The sequence below is a fragment of the Python bivittatus genome, unplaced genomic scaffold (genome assembly GCF_059951505.1).
Source record: "Python bivittatus isolate LINGU-HERP-01145 unplaced genomic scaffold, Pbiv_v1 ctg000690_np1212, whole genome shotgun sequence".
NCBI lineage: Eukaryota > Metazoa > Chordata > Lepidosauria > Squamata > Pythonidae > Python > Python bivittatus.
In genome coordinates, this window is record NW_028277096.1 from 11,982,011 (window position 1) to 12,001,722 (window position 19,712).

At 38.2% G+C, this 19,712-nt stretch overlaps 1 protein-coding gene across 1 annotated transcript in view; it reads right to left on the reverse strand.

The window, feature by feature from the left end:
- Positions 1-5,747: 5,747 nt before the first annotated feature.
- The window catches only part of UBE2G1 (ubiquitin conjugating enzyme E2 G1), a 43,375-nt gene continuing 29,410 nt past the window's right edge, over positions 5,748-19,712 (reverse strand). Inside the window, exons 3-6 of the mRNA XM_088152282.1 lie at positions 15,473-15,570; positions 12,728-12,906; positions 12,069-12,191; positions 5,748-6,809 (exon numbers count right to left, since the gene is read on the reverse strand). Coding sequence (XP_088008408.1) covers positions 12,105-12,191; positions 12,728-12,906; positions 15,473-15,570 — 364 coding nt within the window. The 3' untranslated portion in view covers positions 5,748-6,809; positions 12,069-12,104. The remainder of the gene's footprint in view (positions 6,810-12,068; positions 12,192-12,727; positions 12,907-15,472; positions 15,571-19,712) is intronic.

The following is a 19,712-nucleotide window of genomic DNA, read 5'->3' on the forward strand; positions in this document are numbered from 1 at the left end:
TTATATTTAAAGAGTTTTATGTTACAGTTGACTTTGGAGTCTGTATTAAGAGCCCACTAAGAAAAAAAACACAACCATTGGCAACAAGGTGGAAACCTGATACATTACATAAGCGTGGCTCACCCTGGTCTTGTTTAAAGATCATCTTATGGCAGTAAACAAGGCTGTGGTACGGAAGTACCATCCTATACCAATAATATTTTGCATGCTGTGCCAGCTGTATGAATTTTTGTTAGATGCCACAAAAGTTTTGTGGCAAACTGAATTGACATCAGAATCTCACCATTTGACAACCTGTATAAGATACCATCGTTGTTACAAATTCTCTAACATTTGGGCTCTCAAGTATTCAGAGCTTTTAACAAGTGGATTCTGTCTTGCAAAGACTTCCTGGTGTTGTCTACACAGCAACTGTTGAAGAGTTCTGAGATAGACTGACAGCAGCTTTTGAGAAATTCTGTAAAATAGAACTTCAACTAAACAAAAGCAAGTGCCATTTTTGTCTTGATGGGATTGTTATATTGGAACACATAATCTCAACTGAAGGAATTAAAGCTGATCCAAAAATGATAGAAGTTATTTTGTAAGCCCCAAATCATGGGAATCTGATTTGCCACATGTTCAAGCTACCTATAGTTATATTACAGTATTAAATTTATTATTAATCCAATTAATTATGCAGTTACTTTGGAAACACTGTGCCTGCAGACTGGAATAGGAGTCCTTTGGCTCTTATCTGCAGCAAATAACTCTGCATTTCAGCAGTTGAAAAATGCATTAGCTAAGGAACCTTATTTTAATAAGGGTTATTATTAGTCTGAATGCACAAACTTTTGTGGTGACTGATGCCAGTTTTGTGGGATTTGGTGTCATCTTGTACAGATTCAGAAAGAGGGATCAAAGAAGCCTGTTGCACATGGTTAGTTGTTTACTTTCCTCTCCAAAGTAAAAGTATTCACAGATTGATGCATAACTGGGGGGGGGGGGTTGTGAGCTATAGAACATTTTAATATTTATCTGTAAGGATGTTCAACTGTGTTATTAAAAGATCACAAACTACTCATATACCTGCTTCAACCTCATTAACCACCATTTTGCCACCTTGCATGCAGTATCTGTTGGAGATTGATTTGCTGTGCAACACTCTGAAAAAAGGAATATAGCTGATTCCTTATCATATCTTCCATTACCTGATTCAGGGCCAAACTAATTGTGGAGTATATTTGTTGGGTTGTTGATCTTTTGCTCACAAGATTTCAAGATAGTTTTCAATCCAACAAATGGCCACAAGAATTCTGCAAACATTGCACTTCTTTGTAACCATTTAGGCATATTGCCTTAGGAATTTTCTGTACACAGATCTCTTGCTATCAGTTGAGCAGATTATTACAGCTAAATCTAAAATGTGCAGATTGTTAAAGTTCATTCATGAGATGCACCAAGATTGTGAACCAGATTCTGTGTGTAAAATTTTAGGCCAAGTTGGACTCAGATGTGGAACACTTTATCAAAAATTGTGTTGCCTGTGTGCAAATTCATCCTTAAGATGATGATCAACCACTTTGCCCTCTTCCACTATCATCTCATTGTGGGCATTAATATGGCTGGACCCATATAACAAAAATATGTGCAGAGTAATTGACTCTTCTTACCTGGAGCCAGTTTAATTACCACATATTTTGGCCTATTGCTTCTGTTTCTTTTCAGATTCATATTATTTAAGGATTATGTCTGACCATTTTCATATTGTATTTGATGATTTAAATACGTCAGATTGAAGATGTTTTGTATGACAGATGTTAAGTATTTTCAGTAAAACAATGGCTGGACAGAGATTGCAGAATTCAGGAACAAAGTATCTGAGTCCCTTCACTGAAACGACGTATGGTTCCTTCAGTTTTAATTTCAGCAACCTAATGAAAGAGGAGTTGTAAACTCCAGGCAGTTAACACTATTACATATAACAAAAGCCATGTAAATCCAATAAAACTTAACACAAAAGCATCCTACTACCCCAGTAAAACCAATTCTAAATAAAATCATAGCAAATCTGGAGCTCATAGTTTTTCACACATGGCTTCTCCATTTTGGCTTTCTTTTTGTAAAATAAATGAGGACATGGTGTAATACGTCATGTGCTGTTGTTCATCTGAGGTTGTATTTACCTACTTTTGAGAACTGCTAAGGACCAGATGATTTTTATTATGTCCTGATACGTAAAACCATAGAACTCAAAGAGGGTGTATTTTCTTTTCCACACAACTTAAGTAGCCTTAGCCATGTCTTTAGTGTTATAGCTGAGCTCTTCCACCTCCTTTTAGCAATAATATAGTCAATTTGATTTCTGTGAACCCCATCTAGAAATGCCCATGTATAGACATCAGTCTGGTTGTTGGAAGGTTGTATTAGCAATGAATAATGAGATTAGCAGAAACAGTTAATTCATTCTCCTGCTTCATTTCAGTTTCCTAGGCCATACAGCTCAACTGTATTTTCCTCAATATTTCCATCTTTGGCATTCCAGTTCCAGTCTCCACAAGCAGATGATCTTACTTGTACATTCTGTGAATTTCAGATGAAACGTGACCATAAAACTCATCAACCTCTTCTGCATCAATGGTTGGAACATAAATTTAGGATAATCATATTAAAGGATTGTCCACAAAGGCTTGTCTGGGAATTGATATTATTCAGTCATTGACTGCATTGTACCCATATACTGTTCTTGCAATATCTTCTCTGATTATGAAATCTGTGCTATTCCTTTTTCATGTCCTCAGTAGTAAATTGTATGATCCTCTGAGTGAAAGTGTCCAATTCCAGTCTGTTTCAATTCACTGATACTAAAGAAGTCAGCATGTAGTTGACTGTAGCCATGTTATAAATACCATTAGTGTTCTAAAAGATCCTTAGCTCTTCCACAGGAGCATGTTTAATGCCATCCAACCTGAGGGGCTCATCATCCAGCATTACATCATCAATTACTTTATACTGTCTATCCTTGTAGTTTCTTGATAAAATACAGGAGTGGGTTATCATTGCCTTCTCCGGTGCAGTATGAAATGATGCCTTTGCCATAGTCACTAAAATGATCATCTACCACCAGCATCTTCCTATATCACTGCTGCCCAATGTAGGTGCCTGATGGTTTTAGCTGGGAAGACCTTCATGACTTGAGTGACCCTACTGGGATTATATGCTCTTGGCATATACTCCTGGCATTCTTTACTCATCTCTCCCAAGAACACTTCCTCCACCCTATGCTGAGGCAGCTCTGCAGGACATGAGTGAATCTTACTATCTACATGCAGTTTTAAAAAGCATGAATAGTAGTGGGTTACAATAATCTGAGTGTAAAACTGTATTCTAAAATACCAATTTTTAAAATGATAAATCATAAAACAAATCCCAGAAGAGTTCACAAATCATGATTTGTTATTAGTTGATCAGTACTGGAAAATCAGATACAATAGATTTTAAATAGTAAAATGTAATACTTTTAAAACAAGGGCTAGGAATTTATGTAGATTTGCTTAGAACACAAGAATGAGTATGGTGAGCAGTAAAATCTCCTTTGAATTGAGCTCAGCTTCCTCTTGGCACAGTACAGAAGTGGTTTGCCATTGCTTTCTTCTGGAATTATTTTACTTTCCACCTTGCCTACGTGGGATGCTCTTCCTTCCAAGTACTATGTCTGGGTGTTTCATGATCATACAAAGTCAGGAACAAAACTTAGTAAAAACAGCTTAACTACAGCATAATGAAGCTTTCTCTTAACATCAGACTAATTTAACTTCAATCTGCTTTAAAGTCTGGACAGCCTTTTGTTTTACAGGAAGATGCAGTTCAAACTGGGATATTTCCCTTCATGTTTTAATTATGGAAGAGGTGGCCATGATACAATAAAATCCCCCCTCCATATTTTACTCAAGAAAAAGAGCACAAATGATAGCCAGCTGGTTGGCAAGGAATCTCTTCTCTCCTTCAAACCCTCCCCTTACCCTCATTAGCAAGAGCCAAGCAAATTTGGTTCTTGCTTGACCAATTATCTGAACCCAGTTACCATGTCTAGGTACTAATATTCAGAAGCAGCAAGATATATCTGTCTAGCACAGACAGTGAATTTATGCGAAGTACCATTTCTAATTCACATGCCAGCTTAGAGTAACCTGGGTCGCACATGCATGCAACCAAAAGGAAAAACTTTCCATTTTTAAAGAAATACTCAAGGCAAGAATCTACTACCTCTATTTCAGTCTTTAATTGCTACTTCTTTCAATTATATCAGTGGTGGTCTCCTGGCATTTGTGACTGGTTACTGTTTTCTTCCTCAGGAAACTACCATAGTAATTTGAAAAGAAACTTCTCCTCCCACCCCACCTCATTTATTTTTGTTTGAAGTAACAACCCAACAGATGCCAACTACTTGTTTTAAATAAAGTTTGAGTTTAGAGGCTACTTTATAGGCACACATTGCTAGATTACTTCAGATGAATCCATCCAGACATATTCAATTAATTAAAATGATAAATGATTACTATTAAAAAAAACCTTCCACTAAGAACACCTTGCTGTATGAATGTTCCTTCTATCAGAAAAATACACGTATAGAGTTAGAAATTACCCCATATAAAAATGCATGATTTATTCCTTGTGTACTTAATAGAGTAGAAAGGTGGGGTATAAATCAAATAAATATGTAATAAAATAATTATGATATAGAACCACTGAGGATTTTTATGCAGTTCTTTATATTACATTACTCAGCCATAGTGCCTCTATACCCAGAAGGATTCTGCTATAATTCCTATGTGAATTCCAACCAGGCTATTTGCGGAAGCTCTAGTCATAGCTCTGAAGCAGCAATGAGAGCTGCTGGAGGAGCTAAGGGATGAATATACAGAAACTCTAATAAGGAGGCTAAACAGACCAGGAAGAATGTTGTAATACAGTATAGGAATGATTGTGCTTCTAATAAAGAGAGATCACACACTTTTTTTGGACAATTTGCATATGCTGACAGCTTTGCCATCCATCCCTCTTCCCAATCTTTTATCAGTATATTTACTCATTAATAACTTAAAAGACTACAACTGACTTGTTCTACTTTAGTTTATCAGGGATGGGAACCTAGGACACATAGATGTTACCATACACCAGCAGTGCTCAATCAACATGCCTGATAGTGAAGAATGCTAGGAATAATAGCTCAGCAGTATCTGGACAGCCAAGTTTCCCCATGGTGGTTTGTATAATTGGCTCATTTCTAAATGGGCATTTATTTAATATATCACCTACAGCAAAATGGAAGGGATGAGAGGATATGTTATACATATGTTGTACAAGAGTCCCTAATCTTCCTGTCCCCTGCTAACTTGCTTTGGAGAGTCCCCTACCATTCCTGAGAAAATTTTAAGGATATGAAAAATCTGCATGGAAAAGTGAACTTTCCCACATTTGATTCACTGATGGAGGAGAAAAATCCTATCAAACAGCATTCTGCTTTATCCTCCTCAATTATGATGCTTCATCATTTCATGCAGTTGTTAGGGCTATGTTACAAACTATACATAGTGGTTCACAGTACTCTCATTAGCAAGTCTTTGACCCAGCCAACAGTCCAGCTACATGGAATACATAGGATTTGTCAAAGCTCATTGACAAGGGTTTGCAATCTAGATCAGTTAAGGCTCTCTGAAAATGTGTTCTCAGTTTTTATAGTGCAGACAGCCAACTTGACACAAAACTATTGGAAAAATTTATATTTTGGAAGAACTCACTACAGAAGGTGACAGAATTCCAAAATCAAGTTACATGAAAATATACATTGCAATTTCTCTTTATACATTAAGTGAGGAAAATCTGTATGGGATCAGAATGCAAAAAGGAGGAGGAAAAAGAAGAGGTGAGATAGGGGAGAGTATATGATAGCAAAACCAGAACTCACTTGAAGCCTATAGCTCTGCATGCTTTTATATATCCAACTTCAAATCAAGCAAGAAATAAAAAAGCGGTTCAACCTATATTGGGCAAACTTATAGTTGACCACTTTCAAAGCAAATGCTCTCAGCCCTTTGGGGAACAACTAGTAGGCTCAAGCGTAATCCATGGCTGTAAATCTTATTGCTGCATCCAAGCCAAAAGATGAGCACAGCTAGGTAAAAACATAAGGGGAATAAATGCATCACCTGATGACAATGCTCAAGTCATCATCAGAATCAAATAACAGATCTCAATGTTTTATTTATGTACTCCCAAAAAAAGTTGAGGGGAAGGAGGTTACAAAGGTATTAAATTTTTATTAAAGTGAGATTTTTAATGAAGTTTTAATGGCTGAAAAGAAAAGTTAAAATGGAATTTTTTTTTAATCCTAATTTGTTTTAGTCCAACATGCTTCATGAGAAAATTTTAAAGAGTCATAAGAAAAGAACCCCATGAATTGGAGTGGAGAAGAAAAGAACCTGCTAAAAATCTTTAGAATTTACACGATTCTTATTCTAACTACAAGACAGCATTATTTGGTACAATGTGTATTTGTGGATGTACATGAACAGTATATATATTATCCGGATCATGTTGTGCTATGTACACATCTTTACAATTCTTCCTGAAGGTTAAAGCAGTTCCATTAGTTTTCAAAATGCACAAATCTTTGTTGGCACTTGTTAGACTCCTTGTCAGCATTAATAACTGCCATGTTTTATTGCAGCCCAGTTCCTGCCAGTGTCTGCCAACTTGGTATAAACAGAAGTCCAGCAATAGGTGGGTAGAGTGCAGGAAAAACAGTGCCATATTCCTCATTTGGAAACCTGGAAACAAAAGAAAAGAGAACCATCAGCCATGATACCTAGATTTCACATGCATCTTCATATATCTTCAGTACTTCCAAAATATCTCCTTCATGGATCACTGCCTTGTCGTGGCGAAGGGGCTTGCGTAACTCAGTGAAGCCATGAGCTATACTGTGCAGGGCCACCCAAGACGGACAGGTCATGACAGAGAGTTCTGACAGAATGTGGTCCACTGGAGAAGGAAATGGCAACCCACTCCAGTATCCTTGCCAAGAAAACCCCATGGACAATGTTAAAAGGCTAAAAGATATGACGCCGGAAGATGAGCCCCTCAGGTCGGAAGGTGTCCAATATGCTACTGGGGAAGAGCGGAGGGCAATTCCAAGTAGCTCCAGAAAGAGTGAAGCGGCTGGGCCAAAGCCGAAAGGACGTTCAGCTGTGGATGTATCTGGAAGCGAAAAGAAGGTCCGACGCTGTAAAGAACAATATTGTATAGGTACCTGGAATGTAAGATCTATGAACCAAGGCAAGCTGGATGTGGTCAAACATGAGATGACAAGATTGAACATCGACATCTTGGGAATCAGCGAACTGAAATGGACGGGAATGGGTGAATTTAATTCGGGTGACCATTATATCTACTACTGTGGGCAAGAAACCCTTAGAAGAAATGGAGTTGCACTCATAGTGAATAAGAGAGTGGGAAAGGCAGTAATGGGGTACAACCTCAAAAACGACAGAATGATCTCAGTGCGTATCCAAGGCAAACCATTCAATATCACAGTCATCCAAGTCTATGCCCCAACCACTGATGCTGAAGAAGCTGAAGTTGACCGCTTCTATGAAGACCTACAACACCTTCTAGAACTAGCACCAAAAAGATGTCCTTTTCATCATAGGGGATTGGAATGCTAAAGTAGGAAGTCAAGGAGTAATCGGAATAACAAGCAAGTTTGGCCTTGGAGTACAAAATGAAGCAGGGCAAAGGCTAATAGAGTTCTGTCAAGAGAACAAGCTAGTCATAGCAAACACTCTTTTCCAACAACACAAGAGACGACTCTACACATGGACATCACCAAATGGTCAATACCGAAACCAGATTGATTATATACTTTGCAGCCAAAGATGGAGAAGCTCTATACAGACAGCAAAAACAAGACCAGGAGCTGACTGTGGCTCAGATCATGAGCTTCTTACTGCAAAATTTAGGCTTAAATTGAAGAATGTAGGGAAAACCACTAGACCACTCAGGTATGACTTAGATCATATTCCTTGTGAGTACACAGTGAAGGTGATGAATAGATTTAGAGGATTAGATTTGGTAGACAAAGCGCCTGAAGAACTATGGACGGAGGTCCGTAACATTGTACAGGAGGCAGCAACTAAAACCATCCCAAAGAAAAAGAAATGCAAGAAAGCAAAATGGCTGTCTGATGAGGCTTTACAAATAGCTGTGGAAAGAAGGAATGTGAAAAGCAAGGGTGAAAGGGGATAAGCATTATAATAATAATGCATAATATAAGCAACTGAATGCAGATTTCCAGAGAATAGCAAGGAGAGATAAGAAGGCCTTCTTAAATGAACAATGCAAAGAAATCGAGGAAAACAATAGAATGGGGAAGACTAGAGATCTCTTCAAGAAAATTGGAGATATGAAAGGAACGTTTAGTGCAAAGATGGGCATGATAAAGGACAAAAAAGGCAGGGACCTAACAGAAGCAGAAGAGATTAAAAAGAGGTGGCAAGAATACACAGAAGAACTATACAAGAAAGATCTTAATGTCCCTGATGTCCATGCTGGTATGGTCACTGACCTTGAGCCAGACATCCTAGAGAGTGAAGTCAAGTGGGCCTTAGGAAGCATTGCTAACAACAAAGCTAGTGGAGATGACAGTATTCCAGCTGAGTTATTTTAAATACTAAAAGATGATAGTGTTAAAGTGCTGCACTCAATATGCCAGCAAGTTTGGAAAACGCAACAGTGGCCACGGGATTGGAAAAGGTCAGTTTACGTTCCAATTCCAAAGAAGGGCAATGCCAAAGAATGCTCAAACTATCGCACAATTGCACTCATTTCACATGCTAGCAAGGTTATGCTCAAAATCCTACAAGCTAGGCTTCAACAATACATGAACCGAGAACTACCGGATGTACAAGCTGGGTTTCAAAGAGGCAGAGGAACTAGAGATCAAATCGCCAACATTCGCTGGATCATGGAGAAAGCACGAGAGTTCCAGAAAAATATCTACTTCTGCTTCATTGACTATGCAAAAGCCTTTGATTGTGTGGATCACAACAAACTGTGGCAAATTCTTAAAGAGATGGGAGTACCAGATCACCTTACCTGTCTCCTGAGAAATCTGTATGCGGGCCAAGAAGCAACAGTTAGAACCAGTCATGGAACAACCGATTGGTTCAAAACAGGGAAAGGTGTACGACAAGGCCGTATACTGTCACCCTGCTTATTTAACCTATATGCAGAGTACATCATGAGAAATGCCAGGCTGGAAGAATCACAAGCCGGAATTAAGATTGCAGGGAGAATCATCAATAACCTCAGATATGCGGACGATACCACCCTAATGGCAGAAAGTGAAGAAGAACTAAAGAGCCTCTTGATGAGGGTGAAAGAGGAGAGTGCAAAAGCTGGCTTGAAACTCAACATTAAAAAAACTAAGATCATGGCATCTGGCCCCATCAATTCCTGGCAAATAGAAGGGGTAGAAATGGAAGCAGTAACAGACTTCATTTATTTGGGCTCCAAGATCACCGCAGATGGAGACTGCAGCCATGAAATTAAAAGACGCTTGCTCCTTGGGAGGAAAGCTATGGCAAGCCTAGATAGCATATTAAAAGCAGAGACGTCACCTTGCCGACAAAGATCCGCATAGTCAAAGCTATGGTTTTTCCAGTAGTAATGTATGGCTGTGAGAGCTGGACCATAAAGAAGGCTGAGCGCCGAAGAATTGATGCCTTTGAACTGTGGTGCTGGAGAAGACTCTTGAGAGTCCCCTGGACTGCTAGGAGGTCAAACCAGTCAATCTTAAAGGAAATCAACCCTGACTGCTCATTGGAAGGATCGATAATGAAGCTCAAGCTCAGATACTTTGGTCACCTAATGCGAAGAGAGATCTCTTTGGAGAAGACCCTGATGCTGGGAAAGATTGAAGGCAAAAGGAGAAGAGGACGGCAGAGGATGAGATGGTTAGATAGCATCACTGAAGCAATGAGCATGAAACTGAGCAAACTCAGGGAGGCAGTGAAGGACAGGAAGGCCTGGCGCAATATGGTTCATGGGGACACGAAGAGTCGGACACGACTTAACGACTAAACAACAACAACAACTTCCAAAATATATTAATATAAGAATCCCCAGAATGTTTTTATTAGACAGTTAACATCCATGATCAGCATCTGAACTGCTGTTCAGAGTTCTAATTCATTTACCCCTGGGCTGCTCTAGCTCACTGAGCACCTTTTGTAGTTAAATATTTAGAGAGGGCATGTGAACTTTTAACTGCTAATTTGTAAAACTAAAGTAGTTGCACTGACATAAAAGTCTATCTGGTAGCTCCATTTAAAACACATAATTAAAAGCACTGTTACTCACTTGACTATTGATGCAATAAGCTGAAATATGGCAGTAGTGAAATGTATCACAATGTCCAAATTACACAGAAAAAGGTTTTAAATATAATAGTATCTTGATTGGCTAAGGGAAAGGCCATCCATTTAAACTGTTCTTTCACCTATATTACAAGAAGTTAAGGGACCTGTAAGTTTGTACCACATGGAGTCTTAAACCAATTAAATTATTGAAGTAATCCTGAAGAACTGCCTTAAATAAAGCTAAGCAGGAAAGCTTACCCATCAGGTTGAGAGATACATATGCCAAAAAAAGACAAACAGAAGTGAGGAACAACTTGTTCTCATATTGTCAGCGCTTTGAGGTAGTCCAGACAAGAAGCACCAACCATGAGTACAAACACTACCTTTATTGTAAGGTTACAGTAACAGAATCTTGCAAGTGTGAAAGCCCTTCTCTCCTCCTTTACTTTTACTTTCCAGAAAACTAGGGAGGGTCCCTTCTGAGATGCCTCCCATGCCCCTTTTCCTTCTGTGGGCTGAGATACCTTTTGCACGACAATTGTCTAGGCTGCAGCTCTTCCTCCTGTCTCCCATGGTCATTCCCTCATACCATTACACATATACATATATAAATCTAAATCTGTATATTTAGTTTTTGAGTCAAGTGCCAATATCTTGATTTTAGAAAAAGTATCAGCTGCAAGATTACCATTAGAACTTACAACTACTGCTATGAAGACACTTATAAACAAATTTAACCTATTCTCTCAATGAGAATTAGATAAAGCAAATAGGCTTCTACAACATTGGAGGTATAAAATTAGACAAAGAGGTTTCTATGGAAAAGTTTACAGTCCAAACACTATAGTTTTGTAGAAGTCCTATTAGATCCAATCCATGAGATTGGCTAGTTCCACATCTGCTTAATTTCTGAAAGGTGTAGCACCAGTGCTGTTATTCCATTCCTGACAATTCCAATACCACTACTTTTCTCTCTCAAATATGAAACCAAAAATTGATTATCCTCAGATGTTTTAATACACATTTTTCATCCTTTGGATTTCTTCTATTAAAAGAATTACTCACAGCCCATGGCTCCAAGGATCTTTTATGCAACAGGGATTAAGACCAGGCTGTTACATGAGTCTAACATTTATATCACCTTGATTCTTCTTAAAATTCTATTTTAATTGGGGTTCCTATACCAAAGCAAGCTGAACTTATATATAACATGGTATCAACTAACAGTAGATTCTGCTGTAATAGTATGTGGAAAGAAGATAAAGTCCACTCAAAAACCAAAAGCATATCACAGAGGAAATACCCACTGCTATTACAGAAGGGGTGGAAAATCTTCTGTAAGATAAAGATTCATTCACTATTATGCAGCCCAAGAGACCCACTGCTTCAAATTATTTCCACTTCAAATGAAAGGCAAGAAGAAAACAAATTTCCCAGGAACAGTTTCAAAATGCCCAGAGTGACCTGAAGCTGCAGATCTGGTAAGCCACTTGTATCATGCTTGGCTGCCCAGTGAAGAAGTGGCCCTAATGGGCCAGAGGTTTCCCATATGAGATCAATCTTTCCTTGTTGTCTGGGGAACACTCGGCATATAAAGATAATATTTATGATGCTACCTTGCAGTATTTCCTGTTAAAAATGGAATTCTCTGTTAGTTAAATTACTTACCCTGAAAAAAAGTGAAGCTACTAACTGAATTAAGTGTCACTCAAAAGCAGTTTCTTGGCTTTTTCTTACACAGCGGGCAACTTTTCTTTTGAATTCTCCATTTCTATCTTCCCTCCATTCTTTCTGTAAATTAAAATACAGATTTTGAAAACTCTTTAAGACATGCATTATCTCATCAACCTCTGAGAAAAATACCTATTATTTGCTTATATTGTTTAAGAGAAAAAAATAATGTGTCATCTTAGCAGACAATTTCAGATTAAACATACATTTAATGTATAGCTTGCTGAGCAACTTCATAGTAAGCATAATTTGCAATTCCATCTTGAACAAATATACATTCTCTGTTGGGATTATTCTGTACCCAGAGTTCTATCTGGTTATTTATTTATTACATTTATATAGCCACCGACCTGATGGGACGGGTAGATGTAACCAGGCAGAGGTGGTCCCTCTGATTCTCTCAACATATGGGTAGCAAGACTATGGAGCAATTTTGTTTTGCTAGATTAACACGCTACTGTATTTTAGTTTAAGCCTATCTCTTTTATTAAGAGAATGTTTACTACAGAAGAAATCTGCTAGTCAAGGACCCAAACTACAGTAATTATTAATTTCTTTTAGCAATGGTAGGAATACATTTATTACAAGAGTCATACCGCTGCATCAACATTAGCAGGAGAATCGCCGTTGGGATCTGCCAGCATAGAAATTACACTAATCATTATGGTTTCCACTGTATGAATGGGAAGCCAGCGTTCTTCAGGTTTCTCATAGCCATACTTGTCTTCACCAGGTTCATGAAGGATGGAAATACAGACATCACCATTTTTGTCAACTACCAAGAAAGAAGGGGAAAATCATTCAGAGGCATAGTGTAGTAGCAAAGATATTTCAGATAACAGTGCAAAGATGAGCAGGGGGGCTAGTTCTAAGTCATGATTCTTAAACCCATCATGCTACTATTATGGAGTGTCACAGTGTGATGGGGTTCTTTTTTGAACTGGAGGTGTATTGTTTTCCAAGGGTGGCAACTGATAGAGAAAAACCCGACAGTGAAGGCTTTTATGCTTTTTACTATATACAGTGATGTTATTTACAGCAGGAATTTACAACAGGTATATACAACACAATATTGGCGTTCACCAAGTGTCAGGTTTCCTCTTAAGTCTCCCTCCCAGAGACTATCCCCCTTCTATCATTCCTGCTTCCTCCCCCTTTCTCTCCATCTCCCTCTCCCATTTCTGGGCTTGACAAGAGACAGAGTGAAAAGAAAAGAATGGGCTACAATTTACTGTAGTGTGCTCAGCATGGCATGATCTCCTCCTGGAACTGCTCAGCCTAATACCTACTGCTTCTTTGCTGGGGAAAAAACCTCTTTCAGGGTCTTCTGCCCAGTCCTTCCCCAGAGACCAGGGTTTCTCTCCCAACAGCCTATCTCCACCTTCCCCTCTTGGGTCTTGGCTGATGCCACCGCCTGTAGCCAGCCAGGTCCCTCCATCCCATTCTTGGGTCTTAGGTGGAGCTCTTGTCCCTCTGGGTCTCCACTTCCCTTCTTCCAGGGAAGCTACCCCTGGACCTTTCTTCTCCCTTCCTGACTGAGAACAGACAACTGCTCTGCACACTTAGCTTCTTCTCCAATTTTCTCTCCAGCCACTCCATTCATCCATTCTGTACAGACTTTTTCTCTCCTCTCCCTCTCTCCAATTTTTAGGTTAGACTGACAGCACGTCCCCCAGCAACTGAGGAGGTGGGTGTCTCCCCAGGGTTCTAGTCCCCAACATCTATATACCAATCTGGACCAATGGGACTGCTGTCCTGACATCTCACCACAGCCAGGTCAGCTCATCAGCTCTCGTGACAGCACAGCTGCCCTTCAAGACCAGAACTGAGCTGCTTTTCCCCTTTTACTTAGTCCAGTGTCTGGTTCACACCAATAGAATAGCAGCCACACCAGGCCATTAAAAGCCACATGCCTCATGGAGCAAATTATTATAAAACACAGTGATGGTATAAATACTGAAAACAAGTAATAGTTCATAAACTGAAGTACACACAAGGAAGTACTTTTTAACATTATGATCAATATATGGAATTTACTGCCACAAGATTTTGTGATGACTTCAGCACAAATATTTGAAAAAGATATTCATAGAGGATGACCCAACTACCAAGGGATATACAGGTAGTCCTTGTTTAACAACCACTTGTTGTGCAACCATTCGAAGTTTCGATGGCACTGAAAAAGGGGACTTATGACCGTTCCTCATAGTTGTGGCTGTCGCAGCATCTCCATGCTCACGTGATAGCAATTTGGGCATTTGGCAACCAGCTCACAATTACAACAGTTGTGGCATCCAACGATCATACCGTTTGCAACCTTCACTGCCAGCTTCCAACAAGCAAAGTCAGTGGGGAAGCCAGCAGGAGGTCGCAAATGGCAATCACGTGACATTGTGCCTAACAACTGCATGGGATTCACTTAACAACAGCAACCAGAACTGCTGTCATTAAGTCATCGCAGTCATATGATGTCATGCTTTATGACTGCATCACTTAGCAATGGAGTTGCCAGTCCCAATTACTGCCGTTAAGTGAGGACTACCTATATTAATAATGGCTGTATGGTTCCTCCATGTTCAGGTGAAGCACATAGTGAACACTAATTGCCAAGTTCAGTTGTGGGAGAGGGATATTGCTTTCATAGTCTGCTTGTGAGCATCCTCAGAACATCAGACTGGCTACTGGGAAAAATAGAAGGCTGGAATAAATATATTTTTGGTGTGTTCCAGCAAAACCTTTTTGTTTTAGGTTTATTGTACACAAATCCTACATCTATTCTGTATATACATCTGATTACATTTACTGCCAAGCTCCAAAAGCAAAAGGATGCTAACAGAATATGTTTGTACAGAGTAATTGTTTGATAATCTAGGAACATTTATGAGATTTTCATTTTTGAAAAGTGTAATCAGAAGCTAGCAGCAATTTTTTTGAGTCACAAGTCTTAGACTTCAATAGATACTTTGCCGAGTGAATAGGCTTTCTTTCAATAAAAAGTGTATTAATCTTCTTGTGTACAGTATAATACAGTAGACAGTGTATTTGGCTTGACATTTCAGAAATTCATTTCAGATTTCTGTGAAATCCCCTTTCCTCTAGCACCACAGTCACAGCACTCAAATGGACCCCACAATTTTCAGGGGATCATTTCAGGGGAATTCTGGACATTAAGAAGAAGACAGAGTGGGAATGCTACACATTTTCTTTTACAGTCTTTATTTCACAAAAGCATATCTGGATTCATCCTGATTTCAGTGAAGAGATTCTTCTGGGCCAAATTTGACATTCCTTTCTAGTAATTTCCCACAGTGATTCCCAACGTAGTTCACATAATATCTTACCATTTGGATGCCATATTTCTGTGATAAATTTCATTTTTGGCGGCCTGAGAGGATAGTCTTTTGGGAAAGTAAGATGAGCCTTGAAAACACCACCTTCACTAAAGAAATTAAGAAAAAATTCAGTAATCAACTTTTCAAAATGTCAAAGCCTTAAATTATTTGTTGGCTTGAAATCAGTCATTACAACATCCAAAAGACTGATTATTGATTAAATAGATGAGCTACCATATGCTTTAATCCCTTAAATTGCTTCCCAAATATTCAATACTTCCTCAGTGGGAATTAATCCTGAAATTTCGTAAGTTAGAACCATGAAGCATTTACTGCAATCTAGATTCATTGTTTCATAATTAGACCACTCTGCTCTGTATGGCAAAAGTCCACTGATTTTAAATGGGATTTATATTAAAGTATAAGTGTTAAAGATTCTGATCTTTAATCTACTATACTCAAACTAAAGTTATGTAACATTTCTTACCAACAGTATGTATTACCAAAATGACACAGACAGAGAACACAGACTCTTGCATATCACAAAAATCATGTAGAGTTTTCTTAAATGACCGTACATTTCCTTTTCAGCTTGTCCAAGTAATGAATAAGGAACCACAGCTAAACATGAAGATTAAAAACCCACTGCAAAAATGGGCCAACTGTCCACCAACACACTGAAAACAGTAGGTTGTTTACCTGCAACTTTGAGCAGTCATCTCTGAATGTGCATGAGTTTCTTTATAATAACTTTATTAAATTTTTAAAAAACAGTAAAAACTAACAAGAATATTAAGATAAATGAGAAGAAAAAAAGAAATTAGAAAAAGGAGAATAGTAAAGATCAAGAGCGCAGAAAAAAAAGAAGAGAAAAGAAAAAAGAAAAAAAAGAATTGACTTCTAACGCTCCTTACCACAGATATAAGTAATAATATACATAAAACTCTTGCTCTAAATTTACAACATAACTTCCATTATTTCTATTATGAATTTGCATATGAGTTTTTGAGCATGTGCAGAAACTCATTTGGTATAATCTAAAGCAGACTTCCTCAATCTAGGCACCAAAATTCAGCTACCAAAACTCTTAGCAATGGCAACGCTGGCTCAGTATTTTGGGATACACAACTGAAAGGCATCCAAGTTGGGGAAAGCTATTCTACAACCAAGAAGTTTGCCATAAAAAATAGAATCTTACCCTCCCTACAACGTTTATGCTAAGGGAGCATCTCTCTTTTAACTTGGGTTCCATGGCGACCACAGAATGAGCTTTATATCAAAGTACTCAAATCTTCAGACTTAAAGGAAAGGAAAAGAAAGGGTAGTTTGTGTGAATGCCCAGATAAACATTTGAAGAATGCAAATCATGAGCAGTTTGTCATTCTTCTTCATGGCCTTTATGTATCACACAAGGGTGAACAGGAAGCCCATTTACTGTAGGAAGGAAAGTGCATCCAGTATAAATGGAATGATAATGCCTCTCTGAAAACCACATGAGATTTGGCTTATATCTAGGCAGTTGTTATACACATATGGTGAAGGTTGCAACCAGGCAGATGGACAACAGAGGCCAAAGGAAAAAAAAATGGTAAAAAAAAATGGTAGATATTGTCACAGTCCAGGTTGAGTGGCAGCTCACTGAAGGGGGAAATAACTTTACTAACCAGCACATCTGACATACTGTATCTCAAAGACCACATATAAATCTCTAGACACAGACTGGAGAGCTATAGTATAGATCGCAAACAAATAAGCACTGTGTCTTTTGAAAGACAGTTGTGTACTAGATGTAGAACACTAAACAAACCCACATAATTAAGGAGCTAAATAAGCTTATACAACAAAAGCCTGCCTGAATAAAAATTTTTTGCCTGATCTACAAGATTCTTAAAAACAGGACAGATATGTGAGGGGGAAAAAAAATACTCTTGTGGCCTCTTTGCCTTCTATCTAAATTCCTAGAATTATAGCTTGGTACAGGGAGAGGAATTATCTTCCAGAGATCTCTACTCTGTCCCAAATGCTTTCTCACAGTGATATAAGGAAATTCAGATACGGCCCAAAACAAAGGAGAAAAAAATAGAGACATGTATGTTAACTCCAAACTTGTGGATAAGGATTAAAAGCGGGATCTAAATATTTGAAGATCATCTCCAGTGCAGCCTACAGCAATATAGATTAAATCTACGGAAAGTTTCCCCGCATTTGGAATTAAAAAGTAGTGAGGTTTCTATGGGTGCAGTCTAGCAAACATTTGTTGCATAAAAGATGTTGTAGGGCCACCTGCATTTGTACTGTCATCATCTCTGTTAAGTGAAACTACAAGCTTACTGGCAGAGTGCCTAAAACAGCATTTGGTATGTAGGGGGGGTATGCAATGAATAAGCACTACGACAAATGGCTGAACTTGTTCTTGTCAAGTAGTAATAGTAACAAGACATGCACTTTCACAAAGCAATACTATCAATATCAGGAACGTATTTAGAAAAATATTTTTTCTACCAGGTCCTATCATCTGTATTCCCATAATTTATCCCAATTAATATGCTAATATACATACAAAGATTGACCTGTCATTTTACATTTTGGAAATTGTCATAAATTGGCTAACCTTTGTTACTGAAACCCCATTTAGAAATCCATGTCTCAATTTTTGAAGCCCAAGATGGCACCAAGAGCAAGCTAAATATGCTAAATGATCAAGATCAGAAAAAACACGTACAAAACCCTAAGTTGCAGGTTCTGTTTTGCCTGCTATCCTACTTATGTGAAAATCTGCATTATATACAGATACTTTTGTATTTGTATATAATGCAAATTATACAATTTATATAATTTTACAATTGTATACAAATACAAATACTTTACTTTTATATAATTCAGCCTCATGTTCTGCTCAACATTTAAAGTGCTAAACCATTAATTTATAGTCAAGGGACCTGTTGAAGTTACTTTTGAGCAGAGTTTCTGTGAATAGGTGAAAAACGGTATTACCATATTTATGCCTACTTACACTACAGTGTAACGTGACAGTAGATCCCGTGAAGACTGAGCAGAGAGCTTTTGGAGTTTATTTAAAAGTATGGCTCATGTTTAATGGGATTTGCTCCTTAGTGTTTTAAAATTAATTTTAAATGTACACAGTTTAGCTTAAGAGACTTAGAATTGGTTTATAGCTTGATCTTCATGCAACATCTTCATCATATCTGTCTCCATGCTTGAAACATTGATCTTTTGCTCCTTTCAAGCTTTCTAGGGAAAGCCTGTTATCTGGCATTCCTACAATTTTGCTCATGATTAGTATTCATAGATCCTGTAATCCATTACAGGTAGTCCTTGCTTAAGAACCATTCATTTACAACAGTTCAAAGTTACGACAGCCTTGGAAAAAATGCTTTATGACCTGTACTCACACTTATGACCATCGGAAACCATACTACCCCCTGCAGTCATGTGATTGCGATTTGTGACTTCTACGATGGTCGTTAAGTGAATCACTGTGGTTATTAAGCAAATCACATGGTTAAGTGAATTCTGGCAAAAGATGTCCATTGGGGAAGCTGGATTTGCTTAATGACCATGTGATTTGCTTAACAATGGCAGTGATTTCTTTAACGACCATCGTAAAAATGACTGTAAGATCAGGTCTGGTCACACGGTGACTCACTTGACTGCCCTACTTAACGACCAATTTTCCAGTCCCTATTGTGGTCATTAAGTGAGAACTACCTGTATTTAATTACCTTGGGGAAAAAACCCTACTGAAGGACTTATTTCTGAGTATATGTATATTAGGTTGCAGTGGGCATTTATACTTACAGCTATATTACCTGCATAAGCTTCGCTAAACAGAATGTGCCTTATTTCTGAGAAAAAGGACAAGAATTATATAAACCACTTTTGAAGTGTTTTCATTCTGTAGAAATATATTCTTAAACACCCTAAATTATGTAAATAATTTCCAGATAAAGCAATTTTGTGTATTAACTGTCATGAATATGTTGTGTTGGAAGCAATAAATACAGGTAGCCCCCCTTTAATGATGCTAATTGGGACTGGAAACTCCATAGAAAAACGTGACCACGCTCCATAGTGACGGCAGTTCCAGCAATGTGGTTGCCATCATTAAATGAGGACTGTCCAAATCATTAAGTGAGGACCTCCCATGACCGTGACTTCTGACTTCCTGCTGGCTTCCCCACTGACTTTGCTTTTTGGAAGTCAGCAGCGAAAGTCACAAATTGCGATC